Source organism: Lottia gigantea (genome assembly GCF_000327385.1).
Source record: "Lottia gigantea unplaced genomic scaffold LOTGIsca_90, whole genome shotgun sequence".
Taxonomy (NCBI): Eukaryota; Metazoa; Mollusca; class Gastropoda; family Lottiidae; genus Lottia; species Lottia gigantea.
The window spans coordinates 279,135-295,687 of NW_008710951.1; the positions used below are offsets into that span (position 1 = coordinate 279,135).

A 16,553-nucleotide genomic window follows, 5' to 3' on the forward strand; every position below is an offset into this window, starting at 1 on the left:
TTAGGGGATTAAGACTCCCTCTATAATCATAGATTAATATATAGCCTATTGTGGTTAGATCAGATACTAATCATTGATAGCTTAAACCCATGATCACTGCCCTCCAGGCTGAAATATATACTACATTGGATGAAACAGCAGCTGCAAACACATTTACACTGTTTCTAATTGTTGACAGGTATTGCTGACATAGCTGAGGCAAATTCAATCCTGTCGCAAACATTCATTAGAGACAAAAGTCTGCTGTGTGCCTCTGTATTTTAAGTTCAATATGTATATCTGCCGTCTGCACCTCGATTTACTTTGCATCTCCAGGAATGTCAACTCTACATCCAATAATACAAACAATAATTTATACCTTATTGCTATATATACTGGAACAATAACATTTATACATTAACTTCCAAAAGGGATACCATGCAGAAAAATCCCAGAAGTAAGATGTTTGAAAGGTAACTATGACCTGGATTCTTAGAGCTTGAGTTATAGAACCTAAATCTAAATGGCACCCTGTTCAAGCGTTCCAAGAACAGTTCTTACATATGCATCTTGACCCCTTGACATTTTCTACAGCTTCGGTGAGCAGAACATCTAAAATTAACTCTTTCGTGAAGAGTTCCAATAAAATGTGTCTGAGAACAACAAATCATTTACACTAATGTTATAGAAACTGTTCTTGGAACGCTCAAACTTTACAATAGTGTAAACGGTAAAATATGGTCATTTCATACTGGAAGGACATTTGTGAATAAATTCTCTATTTCACCATTTCATCTCTTTAACATTGGATATAAAATAAAGTAGATTTGGCATGTCACAGACAAATCAAATATTGTATTTTAACTGTCTGTGATATTGGCCTTGTACTGTCCATGTCATTTAAATAAGCCAAGGTCATTAAACTTCAAAATAAACACAGAGTGACCACTTATAATAGTGATAACAGAAACTCTATCCTTGGTTAAAATTAGTAAATACTTGACCATGAAAAATAGCCTGGGGGTTAAGGATTAAGTTGACTCCCCACTGTCACTCGCTGACTATTAAATGCTCGCGTTTCCTGACGTTTGTGGCCTAGTTTTTGATCAAAATAATTTGATCCTGACAAAAATAGACTTGTGTACTTTGTCACAATTTTTCTTAAAAAGGAATACAAATTAATTCAGTCCAGAAATAGATGATAAGTATTTTCAGTTGGACAAAAAAAGAAGAAAATAGAAAGAAAAATGTCAAGAATTTGACAAATGATATTCTTAAAATATTCTAAATAGATTTTCTGATTAAGTCAAAAGTGCTCAGTATCTTACTGAAGTAGACATGTCAAATTAGAGTTGATTAATATTTGTTATATTTTTACATTCTATTTATCAACTTTTGGTTTATGTCCATATTAGGGCAGATAAAAGAACAAATTATTCAGATTTAACAACATCTTTTTACATTCTAATTATCGTTTAGGGTATTTGGTTATATCATTGTAACGGTTGCAATTTATCTTCAAAAACATTATCCTTATCCTACAAGATCTGTGATTTCTGCTTTAGTTATGATATAATTATATTGCCTTCAATTTTCTTCATCATATTTTTTCACTTAAACCAAATTTAGATCAAATGACTGAACTCAATGTTTTGGTATTTCTTACTAATGGATGATTCTTACATGGACTTCATATCTGTTTCTCAGGAGGATAACTAACACCAGTGGATCCTGTCCATCTGCTGGTCCTTTTGCAAACTTCTTTACAATGCCCTTTCTGTATTACTGAATCTCATACACAGCTGAGTCTACGTAAATTTCATCAGACTTGTTAATGATGCATTTACATCTCCATTTTCAATGTTAATTCACAGTGCTCTTTATTACAATATCAAAAGTAGGAACCTGAAAGCTTCCCAAGAGTTTGCAAGAGTTGCTATGAAATCTTCAGACAACTGATCAACGTCAGCCTTATGAAGTTTGACAGATGCTTTTGTTCTTAATATCATGCTGTAAAACTTTGAGTTGTCTGAAGATCACATAATGTGAAACTCTTGAGTAACAAAATTTGTCAGGTTCTATTTTAATATTATTCATATTTTAAAATAAAAATCTATAAATTAATTAATATTATATCTTACCTATATTGATATATATAGAGGTAAAATCAGTGTATATCAGCAGGTATATATATATATATATAGAAGACCAGGTTATTCCAGACACAGTTATTGATATATCATACAGTTATATTTACTGATCTCTAATCCTGTAACAGACAATAAAACATTGCTTACAGTTTAATATAATAAATTACAAATCAGGTGAAAATTTAAAAATCTAAAAAAAAAATTAAATGTATTAAATCTGGAAGATATCTGAAAGCAAAATATGAAAATTTCAGTCAAAATATTGAAAAAAATATAACAAAAAATATTGCTACACTTACCTCGAATTCAATGTTCTGCATTAAAATTGAAAATTATTTTCTCTAATTTTCATTCATTTGGAAAAGATAGTTTTAAAAGCTTTGTCATCAAATTGTAAATTCTAATTAGGTAAAGAGTACTTTCTTCTTAAGGTACCGGTATCCATTAATGAACAAAAATATCCCAAGTGAAATATTTACATAATCAAAACTGATTCTGCAAGTCGTAAGAAAATAGCTCTAAAATCAAACTAACTGACTTCAAATACACCAGTACAATTTGAATTGTAACTGTACAAGGTGAATATACTAATATAAACCAGCCTGAAGGTATCTCCTTTATCAAATCAGGTAAACTTTCACCAGGCCTCCTTATATACCATATAGCTACTTTAATACTATAACCTAGCACAGCAAAACTATACTTCTTTTACTTCATAGGTAAAATTAATCACACACAAGGCATTGTAAACTACAGTAATACTACTGTTTCTGAATTATTTCTAAGAAAGATAGTCATGCAGTGTGCAATGTGTAAAACTTACTGAGATAGAATGTAAAAGTATTTTATGGTAATTGACTTGATGATGAGATGAGATTCCAATAGGTCAAAAGACAAGAAAATGGACATCAAGTAAATGCAAACTTTATATTTAACACAAAACATTGAATATTGTAAGACATAACACAATTAATTGATACCAAATCATTAAAAACCAAATTTCTCAATGTAAAATTACAAAAATTACCTGAAACATGTATATGATAACTATCCATTTCATTTGACTTAATCCTCATTTAAAAACACACAACACATTTAACATTGTACAATTCCAGATAATTCTTTCAACAAAATGTTTACACAGCTTGTAAATCCAAGAAATACACAAACCCAAGTTCTGTCTTGATATTTCAAATGATAAATGTTAAGTGAACCTCCAGTACAGTCCTACTCCAATGAAGTCACACACTGTACTACTAGTAGTATGTAGCTCTCTCAGTCATATAGACAGTAGAGTAAAATAAAGCTAGTCTGTTGGTCAAGCTGGACTGTTATAGATTACATTCAAACATATACTTTTATATCTTACTATCTTTTCAATTTTGGTTTTTATTGTTTGACTTCTGTCAGATGGTTTAATGAAATCACTGTTATTTGCTAATGATCTCATGCACATATCCACATAAAAGCACATATGAATCCGAAACTATGCTCTGAAATTTGATGCCCTAATAAAATAGGCCTACATCAAAGGAAACGTCACTTTTCTTCCTAAATTTCAACCAGTTAACCAGACTTAAAATTGCATAAAACCACATGTCAAATCTGGAAATCCTCTAAGCAAGTAAAGCCACTGTACAAAAAGGCATCATTGCAGGAGAAAATCTAAGGCCTTAAGGTCATCGACGAAGGTGCATATTTTGATTCTGAAGACTTTTCAAAACTGACTTAATAGGTACTTTTCTACAGTCACAAAGTTTTTTTTTTAGAAAAGTAGCTAAACTTCTAGTTGTCAATAGAAATCTGAGCCAATCAGACGGTCAGGGTAGTTGAACCTCAGTGTGGCTGGGACTGTTACAGATTGTATTACATGGTGTCATGTCAATATTCTACTGTCTGTTCACTTGTCTTGTATAACATGATCAATCTATTGTCATTGTAATATCAAATATCTCAACTATAATACCACAGCTTGTAGACCTTGACCCTTCATTCTATAACCCTAAAAATATATAAAACCTGCCATTCAAATTCATGGAAACAAATTTACTACCCTTGGCTTGTATATTTCCAAGACTTTAAATCCCTTAAGGTGCCCTCCCACAATAGCTATTACTTGATGCAAAGAAGTAACTGGTCATGAGTACCAAATGCAACTCATAACTCAGTTGTATAACTGACATTCTTATTCATAATCATGGTAATCACTAAAGTGAGGGCCACATCAAATCTGGTAATTTTTATATACTATATAGATACATTGCCGTTGATTTTTATTCAAGTTTTATTCATGATTAAACGTAAGGGTATGTATTGTTTTATTTTTCACTAATAATCCAAGCCTTCTTGTAGGACATTATGTTAACCCAAATTTAATCCAGGTTCAGAGAATGTCCAACAAAACATGTAGAACCTGAATAACTCAACTGGACATTATGATCTTAAAATTGCATAACAACAGATAACAAAAGTCCTGAGGCTAGTCCAAAAGAACTTGTGTTCTTCAATTTTACTGCTGAAATATATTAAATTTCCAGAGACAATTAAAGCTGTCAATCCTGCTATTAATCAACACAAACAAATTACACTAAACTATCTTTACCACAAATAGACTAAACATGAAATGGGATGCTAAATTATCCCAAAACATAACCACTTATTGGTTGTTAACACCAAATACATGAAATACAATATAAACAATATTTTTATAAACTGACCCGTTTTTCGATCACCTTTCATGTCCTATCACCCTAGTTGTCATGTAACTACCAAAAACACTTCAAAACTCTGGGAAAATTTATGGCTATTCAATGGAGTTTTTGTTTTGAGGGAACCATTGAAGCAGAACCTAACCGTGAAAACTTGATTAAGTAGAAAGGTATTTTTTCACCTACGAGGTTCAATTAAAATTCCAATCCTATTGTTCAGGACCGTTGGTAGTCAGCTGATTTCAATAGTCATTCAAAAGCAAAGGGTTATAAGGTGTCTTCAAATAACATAGAGGTCAAAGTTTAAATCTGATCTTTGGTGAATGTTTTATGAGCCAATGGCATGTTTTACTAATATTTGATTTTAATATTTTGTGTTAAGTCCTATATTAGTTGAAATGTATTCAGTATAGATTAAGGTAAACATAGTCAATATTCTTTAAGAAAATATGCATTTTTATCTCCCAAATATTCTTGCTTGACCTCCATATTTTACAAAGTTAATAGTATTTAAATAATAGTAACTGTGTCCAATACCTTGACTGCCAGAACCACTTTTCTTGTACCACGGAAGTTTGTAAATGCAGCGATTTGGTTGGATTTTATGTATTCGCTGGCCTACAATCCCATCAAATCGCTACTTTGAGTGATACAAGAAAGGTGGCTAATACAATCTTCATATATCATGTTATTAAGAATATTCTAATTCACTATCCTAATTACTAAATTTATTAATTATAAAATAATTTCTACAACAATTATAACACATAATCTGACACTAGGATGTACTTATTGACATCAAATTACATCAAAGTACATCAGATTTGACAAATTAAAACTTTTAATTAATTTATGGACTTTTTGATGGATTACAAACCAGGTCCATTTTATCACTGCAATAAGGTAAACCAATAAGAATTCTTACTACCATATATCTAGGGTTCCAGAGATAATTATGTACTATCCAAATCATGTGAATTTTCTAAAACCTAGAGACTAAATTCCTAATTTTCAGAAGACAATAAGAATAGACAGTACTTAATTTGAAGAAAATTAGAGCTGCTGTTTGTTTCCTTCCCATCATTACTGTAGGTTAAAAATAAATGACAAGAGAACGGTATTTATAGACTAATAAACCTGTAAAAATAATACATACATACAGGTAAAAAATAACATACATACAGGTAAAAAATAACATACATACAGGTATAAAATAATATACATACAGGTAAAAAATAACATACATACAGGTAAAATATAACATACATACAGGTATAAAATAACATACATACAGGTAAAAAATAACATACATACAGGTAAAAAATAACATACATACAGGTATAAAATAACATACATACAGGTAAAAAATAACATACATACAGGTAAAAAATAACATACATACAGGTATAAAATAACATACATACAGGTAAAATATAACATATATACAGGTATAAAATAACATACATACAGGTAAAATATAACATACATACAGGTAAAAAATAACATACATACAGGTAAAAAATAACATACATACAGGTAAAAAATAACATACATACAGGTAAAATATAACATACATACAGGTATAAAATAACATACATACAGGTAAAATATAACATACATATAGGTATAATATAACATACATACAGGTATAATATAACATACATACCGGTATAATATAATATACATACAGGTAAAAAAATAACATACATACAGGTATAATATAACATACATACAGGTATAATATAACATACATACAGGTATAATATAACATACATACAGGTATAATATAACATACATACAGGTATAATATAACATACATACAGGTATAATATAACATACATACAGGTATAATATAACATACATACAGGTAAAATATAACATACATACAGGTAAAAAATAACATACATACAGGTAAAAAATAACATACATACAGGTAAAATATAACATACATACAGGTATAAAATAACATACACGTAAAAAAATAACATACAGGTAAAAACTAAACCAGTTATTCTGTCAGATTGAGTTAGTTAATTTATTTATAGAAAACTGACAGGACTGGATTGTTTATAATAGTACAGGAAACAGGGCAGTCAGTTGGTGTGGGGGTCAGTAGGGGTGAATCATATTGTCTAGGGTGATCCTGTACAGTAATTTAATAACCTGGGTCAATTAATAAGGCCATCATTGACAACTTTCACCTAATTAGAATGGCTTCCACTACATGTAACACACAACAGCAAGTTGGAGCAAGTTTTTGATTTGTTTAAAAAGCTTCAACTTGGATTTTTATTTCTAAACCAAATTTTTATTTCTAATGTAGCCATTTCAGTAAGGGTCTAACGACAGCCCTCTTAATCATCTAACTTGATGACATCTGTTTTAACAAAAAGGATAACAATTTATGTTCAGTAAGGATCCTTTATACTAGCTGGTCCTTTGCCAATCCTCTTGGCATTGATCTTTGCAGGATTATCTGTACCCATTTTTGCTGACTGAGATTAGAACCCTTGACCATCATTCCTTTGACCTAACCAAGCAATTGACATCATGTAAAGAGTCAGTGCTCTAACCGACTGTCCTAGATAACCCTATAAACTGTGTAATAGGACTTTTATAAGACCATGATGTTCAAAACATCCAAATAAACAGCTCAAAAGATTTAAGTCTGATGGAAAATAAGTGGAAAAGTTGAAATGGATATGGTCACACCTGGTTAATTGGCTAGAATAGAAATCAGGTGTTAAATTGACATGCTTATAGAAAATATTTATCATTAGATATAATCTTATTATACTCATTGTCAATAACCATTTTTCTTTTATCAATCTATTTCAAAATATTTATTAAAATCAGACAGACTTTACAAAAGCAATAATAAAACAGCTATATCTTTTCAAAACACAAATATTTTGAGGATTCTCTTGAATAATTACCCTATTTAGAAGTACAGTACAACCAATCTAGATTTTAAAAATCTGTACTGACAAAACAATTCTGTAATACTATGTTTAACACTATGATAGCCGATTAGGTGCCATGGGTTCAAATCCTCCTCAGGGTAAGAAAATGATGCCAATCCCGGTGCTTCCATGAGTCAGCCAGATGACAGTTTTCTATCTTTACCCCGGCCAGGCTATATGAATATCTCCTTGAACTGGTCAAGAACTTTTGAACTGTGTTAACGTCAATACTTCCCTCTACTGCTGGGTTAGAACACTTGTCTTTTTGTGGCAGTGGAATAGCTCAGTTGCCAGCAAGTTGGATTGCCGTCTGCTGGGTGAGTAAGTGAATCAAAAAACTAAAATAGTGATACACCCAATTATTGTTTTGTGGACAAAAGTACAGGAGCCATGTCATTAGATCACTTAAAGTTACAAGTAAATGATTTTCAGATTGGCTGGTACACATAGCTGTTATATTTTGGGTGAAAATAAACTTCTATTATTACGCATATTTTGATGTCCTCAAAAAAATAGTCATATATCTTAAGTTATACTTAAAGTGCATTTTGATGCTATATAGTTAAATAGGTCTACCTTGTCATTATTTACTTAAATATTTATTTAATATATTTAATCTTTTAAATCTTAATATGCCTTATTCATCCTAAAAAACTTATAAATAAAGTAAATATCTAGTTTTAATGTTTCTTATCTAAAATTTTAAAACCATTTTGTCAAATATTCACATTTTGCTTTGTCATAACGAAATGGTTTTGCTTTCACTTCAATCAAATATCAAAGGATTTGAATTCCCCTTTCAAGAGCTTTCAATAAAAAAATAGGCCCTATAATTATACCCAAATAGCATATTTAAATCTTGAGATAAAAATAAGTGTCAAAAATTCTGAATATTTAAAGAGCACATAGTCGAGCATTTTATAGATATTCAATACAAACATATATGATAATGCATTGACTGAGTCTAAAAATTGTGTATTCAACTGCCCTTAATTGAAAACATCTTTCATTTCAAAAGCTTTTTATGTTTTCTATGTTAAATTTGTTTCTTTTATTAAGGTTTGCACTGGTGCACTACTATAAATAACATTAGAAGGTAAATTTAAATCTTTTGGAAATAAACATTGTTGACAGTGTCATAAAGATCACCTTTTACATGCCAAAAGGCAGCCTTGTTAGCATGCCTATCTGCAATATATTATAGTTATTTTGATTGGTGACATAATTACACATTTATAAAATCATGAACTAGATTGTAATGTTCAGATCAAATCACTCTGTGTTCACAGTTTACATTGTGAACTATAATGATTATGATTTCTATATCATGTAATAAGATCACTTCAATATGTTACATGAAAATTGATACAAATGTTGAATATGATCATACCTAAATATAGTCTCTACAGAATTTAGTTGCTCAGTTTGCTGATATGTGCTCTGTATCTCTTTTCAAAATAAACTTATGCATCTGATTTGTCCACAATTTTAAAACAATTCTCTAAGAATATCAACATTGTTATGGCTTGAGAAAGAAAGATCAGCTGGCATTGATCTTTCTCAGAATTCAGGTTGACTGGAATAATAAGGTCAGATGAGCTTTAAAGCTTGTTTCCAAAACCATATGTTTATATATATGTATGTAATATTTGTAATCCTTGAATAAATATTGTTTAAAAAAAAAAAAAAGATGACCTATTCAAGATAGCCAGATCTTCACACACTGACTGTGATTAGAGCCCACAACCACCATTTGTTTGACATAACCAATCAAATCAGTGTCATATGATGATTCCAATACACTATTCTTTACAATCATCTATAGTCTCTTAAGAATTTCAAACTATTTCCTAATCTTATCGTACAAACCTACCAAGAGATAACAACTTTATGAAAGTAAAATTTAGAGAAGAGCTTAGCTAATCTAACCTGTCACTCTCATGTTAAAATCAGCTCTGAACTGTCAAATTTTTATCAAAGATCAAAAGGTAAAGTTCAAAGGTCATAAAATAGTTGATAATCCTCATAAATTGTTCAAGTGCTCTTCAACCTAAGGAGGTCCATGAAGATGTTGTCGTAATGGCCACTTCAGTTTTAGTACATTCCCAAAGTTTACAGAATTTCGAGTCCCTAGGACAAAATAAACTCGGACAAAACCTAAATATGATGGTATTAGCATTTTCATTAACAGATTACTCAAACCAAAAATGACATTCAATTTTGAAGATATACTTAAATCGGGAATGGTGAAAAACTACCAAAGTCATTAATTTTCATCGGATAAAAACCACAAAACTTCAAAAGAATACCAACAAGAAAAGTTACATCTTTTGGAAGTTTGACAATTTCATATAGTTTTTGTCATGTTATAAAGTAACAAAAATGCACAAAAAGCAAATGTTTGATGTCTTACAGACCAAAATTCAAGATAGATATTTCTTTTTTGACCGAAATAGTTATTGCTGCACAAGTTCTTCTTCTTTTATTTAAAGTGGTTAAAGTTTAGATGTTATCTGTAAACAATTAAAATAGGTAAGGCCAAATACATTCACCTTGACTTATACCAATATCACTTTAGTTTTATTTCCTTCTGTACGCTTTAATTTATGCAACACCAAACTTTATACATACTTGTTACATTTTCACAATGTTTGTAAGTCATGCTCAAGATGAAATTTTTTAGATTCTTCACAAAACTGGGTTTCTACAGCCTTCATTGTAATACATTCTCGTCAGAAAGATACTATATATACATAAACATTATTTAGTTATCAAAATTGGTTAAGTTTATACTATCCTTTCAACAGATCAACATAATTTTGAAGAAAAAAAAAAGAATGGTAAATTTCCCTCATTGCACACTGCATGACATTGTCTGTGAGTCCAATGTGGGTGCAGAAAATGTAGGTTTTATACTACATTTCATTTGTTTTCTAACATTCATCACTCTTACCTTTTAACATTTTAACAACCAAAAACCCAACTATTTTCCCGTTTCTTTCCACAAAAGTTTTTTTCTTACAGGTGTATAAATTCAATATTGAAATTTACGTCTATCAATATACCATAGATAAACCTATTTCATATTAACATTTTACACAGAGATCAAACCCCTAGTTTAAGCCTAAATCAACTTCTAACTATACCTATGTTAACATAACATACCCAAAATATATATTGACAAATAGATTAAATAATCAAATCTTTGTTAGTTTAATCCTATCTCGTGTTGACTTGATAAATTATACTGACACTAAGGTAAATTTATATTGAAATCAAGCCCTAATTCCCTATAATAATGAACATATTGCCAGCGTTTTTCATAATAAATTTTACAGAATAGAGAAAATTATTTACACTGGTCACATTTAACATACACTTACTTGAATGAATGAATATTTCTAAAATGTGAAAGTTTAGTCCTTCAATTCTGAATTTTTTTTGCACTTCTTTTTGTGTGTTATTGGGCAAATCTGAACATAAATAAACAAGATTTCAAACTCTTAAATATCTTTATCATACTAAGTCTGCAGAGTGAAGAACCCTAATTTAAAGGTCTGTTTGATACAAAAAGTACAATAACATGATAAAACAACCAGCAAGGATTGACATCTGAATCACAAACTTTATTTCAAAACTTAATCAGGAGATCTCTGCAAGTCCCTTTAAAATATGTACTAAGGCTATAAATAGGGATTATTCAATCTTGACCTATATCAACAATATATGGTTTATCCAAGGTGAGTTTTAAAGAATAACCTTCATGGTAATTAAATAAAGGTAACTGTCCACAATAATAGAAGGTTCAGTCTTAAATAAAACATTTCAGTTTTCATTGAGAGTCTCATATTTCAATCAGTTTTCATTCAGAGTCTCATATTTCAATCAGTTTTCATTCAGAGTCTCATATTTCAATCAGTTTTCATTGAGATTCACATATTTCAATCAGTTTTCATTGAGATTCACATATTTCAATCAGTTTTTATTAAGTCTCAAATATTTCAATCCGATTTCATTGAGAGACATATATTTCAATCCGATGTCATTGAGAGACATATATTTCAATCAGTTTTCATTAACAGTCAAATAGTTTAGTTTACATTGAGAGTTTACATTGAGAGTTACATATTTCAATCAGTTTTCACTGAGAGTCAAATAGTTCAGTTTACATTGAGAGTTTACATTGAGAGTCACATATTTCAATCAGTTTTCATTAAGAGTGAAATATTTCAATCAGTTTTCATTGAGAGTCAAATAGTTCAGTTTACATTGAGAGTTACATATTTAATCAGTTTTCATTGAGAGTCAACTAGTTCAGTTTACATTGAGAGTTTACATTGGGATATATTTCAATCAGTTTTCATTGAGAGTCAAATAGTTCAGTTTTCATTGAGAGTTTACATTGGGAGTTACATATTTCAATCAGTTTTCATTGAGAGTCAAATAGTTCAGTTTACATTGAGAGTTACATATTACAGTGAAGGTCCAATATTTCAGTTCTCATTGAGAGTCAAATACATATCAATGAGAGTAAAACTTTAACAGAGATTCAAACTTTAACAGAGATTCAAACTTTAACAGAGAGTCAAATATTTCACTTAGAGTCAAATATTATTTCACTTAGAGTCAAACTTTCACTTAGTCAAACTTTCACAGAGAGTAAAATATTTCTCATAGAATCAAACTTTCACTTAGAGTCAAACTTTCACAGAGAGTCAAATATTTTACTTAGTGTCAAACTTTCACAGATGGTCAAATATTTATAAATATGAATATCCAGGTTCAACTATTAGAATATAATGACATTAACATGTAGAAAATTGAGCCATATACAATACCTTTAAACTTAATCCAGTGTAAATACTTCAGACATATTTTGTGGTCTAGGTTGTGGTTTTTAATTAAGTATAATCCATTTTAAGCCTTGAACCTTTGGATAAGACTTGTTGATATAAAAAAATACCTTTATCTTACCTTATGATATCTATACTGTAAATGATAACTTTGATCAAACTCTTTTTAAACTCACTATTATCACTTTTTAAATTCATTGTGAACTTTTATTCTAATTTGAAGCTTACTCATGCAATCATAATAGATCACGATATTATAGTAAACTTATTATAATAGATTGAACAGATATTGACTGAGCGTATTTAAAGGAACAAGTTTGCCATTTTCAGGCGTTTATTTGGGTCTTGAATATATGTAAATAGTCTTCAGAAGTACTAGAAATGTACGAAAATCACATAATTCCTTTAAAAATACCTCAAACTAGGAATTTTACTCTCTATTTCATATGTGTCTTTTCTATTTATGGCATAGTCTCAAGAAAAGACAACTTGTCTTTTTAACTTTAAAACGCAGATAATTCTTGACACACATGGTATTGAAGGCTCAAATTTCAACGGTGACTGTGAATATTTTTACTGATTAGCTTAGCCTAAAAATTCCTGTTTCTGAGACTGGGGTATAATTGGTCCAAAAAAAACAGTGAATGTTACTTTAATACATGCTACAATGCACCTGTTGATACAATCTATAGTGCATCTGTTACTTTTGTTACACCTCAATATTTAACAATACACTGTTCAATACACTGTTATATACAAATTCAATATTCTTTTCATCAGGCTTATATTTTAATTATTACACAAGATTATACAGAAAGGTTGTTGTAACCTAGAGTAATTTGAATCAATTCACCAGATATCCCTGCAATTCGTTTTTAATCACTATTACATGCATTAAATGAAAACATCATTCTTGCCATTGAAGGTGAAATAAATATTTGTAGAAAGAAAACTTATCATGTAAACTCTTAATTCAGTATTTGCAAACAATTTGCAGAAGTGTTCAATCTCCTTCAACAGAAAATTTTGGCATCTAATTTAGAAGATTCCACATAAATATCTTACTAGTGCCAAGGGGTTCAATTCTCACTATTACGTTTCCACTGAGAATTGTAAAGTAAAGCTTAGTTACAAGCTAGCATTATTGCCAAAAGCGCTGTGTTTACACTAAGTCAAAATGGCTCTAGAACGACTTTAGTCTCAATCACAAAGTCACACATTATTGATGTTCAATGGAAATTTATTGCGCATGAGCAGATAAAAGTGAACAAATAATAAACTAATATTTGATAAAAAAAAAGAATTTTCCCTCCACTGTATAGCCGTTGATGTTACTGAGATATGTAGAATTATTTACATCGACGAAAGAAAGACTAAATTTGTTTTGTTTTGTTTAAGAAAAGGAAAGACCCACACGCCCCCTAATGCCGAACAAGATAAAGCTGGAAATTTTGTTTCCACTGGCTAAGTGAAAGCTGGCCCCAACCCATTCCCCCCCAATAATTTTCCAAACTTAAAAGGAGCGGTTTTCAGTTCACGAATTGTAAGCGTTCGGCAATTTGCCCAGTGCACACACACAAAAGCTAGCTTAGAGCGTTTTTTTTCCCTCAGTGGAAACACAGTTATTGTGTGACCAACAAATCGGTACTTTTGATCAGTTGAGCCTCTATCAGTCAGTATTTGCTGAACCTTATCAATTCTCCCCTACAAGAATACCATACCTAATATTAGAGCCCCTATATTACAATAAACATTAATTTTCAACCCCTATCTAATACCAGCCCCTATTTACAGTATAAGGTTATGTTTATTTTATATAATGAATCAATACAAGGACTAATAACACTACTTTATATCATACCCTTACTATTTACATATATTCAAGACTAAAATCAACCTCCCAAAATGGCACACGTGTCCCTTTAAGTATTCATAAATATCTTAAATTACCCTTGAACACCTGATATTATATTGCATTTGTGATTGTCAAGTTAATATCTTTAGCCTTTATGGTTGGAAAGAATATGGCATGTTTGGCATTACCTCTATGTAATTGTTATTGACTGGAAGAACTAGGGCACACTATTCCAACCATCAAACTGAATAAGTAATATCTCAAACTAACCCCTTATCAGAATAGTAAACTGAACAATTGGACTGAGGCCAATCTAAACAATATTCACTCCATTACAACTTCATTATGTATCTTCATAATCTAGATATTAAAATATCTTATAACCCTTTACACATTCTAGACTGGCTGAGAACTTTACATTGGTTATTTTTATGCAATATGACACTCTAAATAGACTACAAAAATATTTCATTATCCTTTACACGCTTTAGGTTGGCTATCTTATATATTTACATATATGCAACTTTTAACACTAAGGTTTCAACAAACCATGGTCAATTTTTACTACTTACCAGATCATCTTTCGAATGTTCAGAAGTTTCAATTATGTTCAAAAAACTTTTGATGTAAAATGTGTTTCTCAAAACAAACTTGCCCCAGAGATTCTCATGCGCATTGGATTCCATATTATTTAATGTACAAAATTACTAATGGGAGTCATATTTCAAGAAAGAAATGTATAAATAAATAATGTTACATGAAAAACAAATGGAATACTTTATTTTACAAGAGGGAGATTTCAAATTTCAAAATCAGATCATCAAACTCATACAACAAAATCCAAATCTGATCATTACACATTACTTTTTCTTTGACACAAGTCCTGATTTAGAATTTAATACACCTAGGTTTGAAATGTGAGTTTTATAAATTTTAAGATACTTAGTTTACAAAATGGATGATATGCTAATTTTTTCCAATTTTCGGCACCTATGTTAGATAATTTACTTAAATCATTTTGATAAAAGCTCCAAAAAACTATTGCAGTGTTACAGATAATATATCAATCATCAGGATGATTCAAAATAGATACTTACATAATGGTGTTAGCAAGGGTGCCTTCAGAATTTTTGTTAGAGGAGTCAAATTTGACCCTGAAATTATGAATTTCCGTAAAAAATCTAAACATTCAGAAAACTGTTCAGTTAAACATGTTTTGACTATGAAATTTTGAGCCATTTTTCACAAGGAGTCAAGTGACCCTATTTGCCCTACAGTGCAGACGCCAATAGTTATCAGGCCTCATATCATCAAAGCATGAGAACTCAGTGAACAGGAGATAGATGAAATAGTAATTTCATGCCAGAGTGGAATATTTTACACATATCTGTTATTATTCTTCAATAATATCTGCAGTCTTTCATTTTTTTGTCTTATCAAGGCCAATTTAACAACTCCTGCTAGTTTAATGCCAATAATTCCTGCAATTTGTCTGCGAATTCCATTAGTTCTGACAGTTACATAATGAGATAATGGTGTTTTCTTGTTTAATGTAAGATTAATTCATTATAACATCAATCACTATACAATATTCTGCAACTTTTTTATAATCCAATTGTTGCTGAATTGTTCTATTTCAATTTTTGCAGTTTCAAGGTTTCAAACACTTCAAAAGAGCTAATCATATCTTTGTGTATCAGGACACTTAGAACTTGTATAAGCACCATTCTGATTCCCAATCACATGTACATGGTTCCTGATATTCCAGAGAACTTTGACAAGATGAATGTCATTGGAATTGTAGATTGGTAATGTAATATAGTGTACAGGTTTTTATGTTTCAGCACAACTTTAATGATTTACAAAATTACACACTGAACACATAGTCACAAATACTAACAATCAACTCAAATCTGTTCACCCTGTTCTATCTTCTTTATACTTTATCAATTGATGAGCTTCTGTTCAACTCACCAATGTGATCTCATCACTCTGAACATTCTTACTTTTCTATCTTTTCTACTTTTTGTCCTTACTTTGTTTTC

The 16,553-nt window shown here is 30.2% G+C and overlaps 1 protein-coding gene across 1 annotated transcript; it reads right to left on the reverse strand.

Moving 5' to 3' along the window:
• Window positions 1-15,885: 15,885 nt before the first annotated feature.
• LOTGIDRAFT_134423 (hypothetical protein) lies at window positions 15,886-16,068 on the reverse strand (the record flags this gene model as incomplete). Its single annotated transcript, XM_009068481.1, has 1 exon — window positions 15,886-16,068. A coding segment is annotated over one exon (183 nt), but the record flags the coding sequence as incomplete, so codon positions are not given.
• Between the last annotated feature and the right edge of the window lie 485 nt (window positions 16,069-16,553).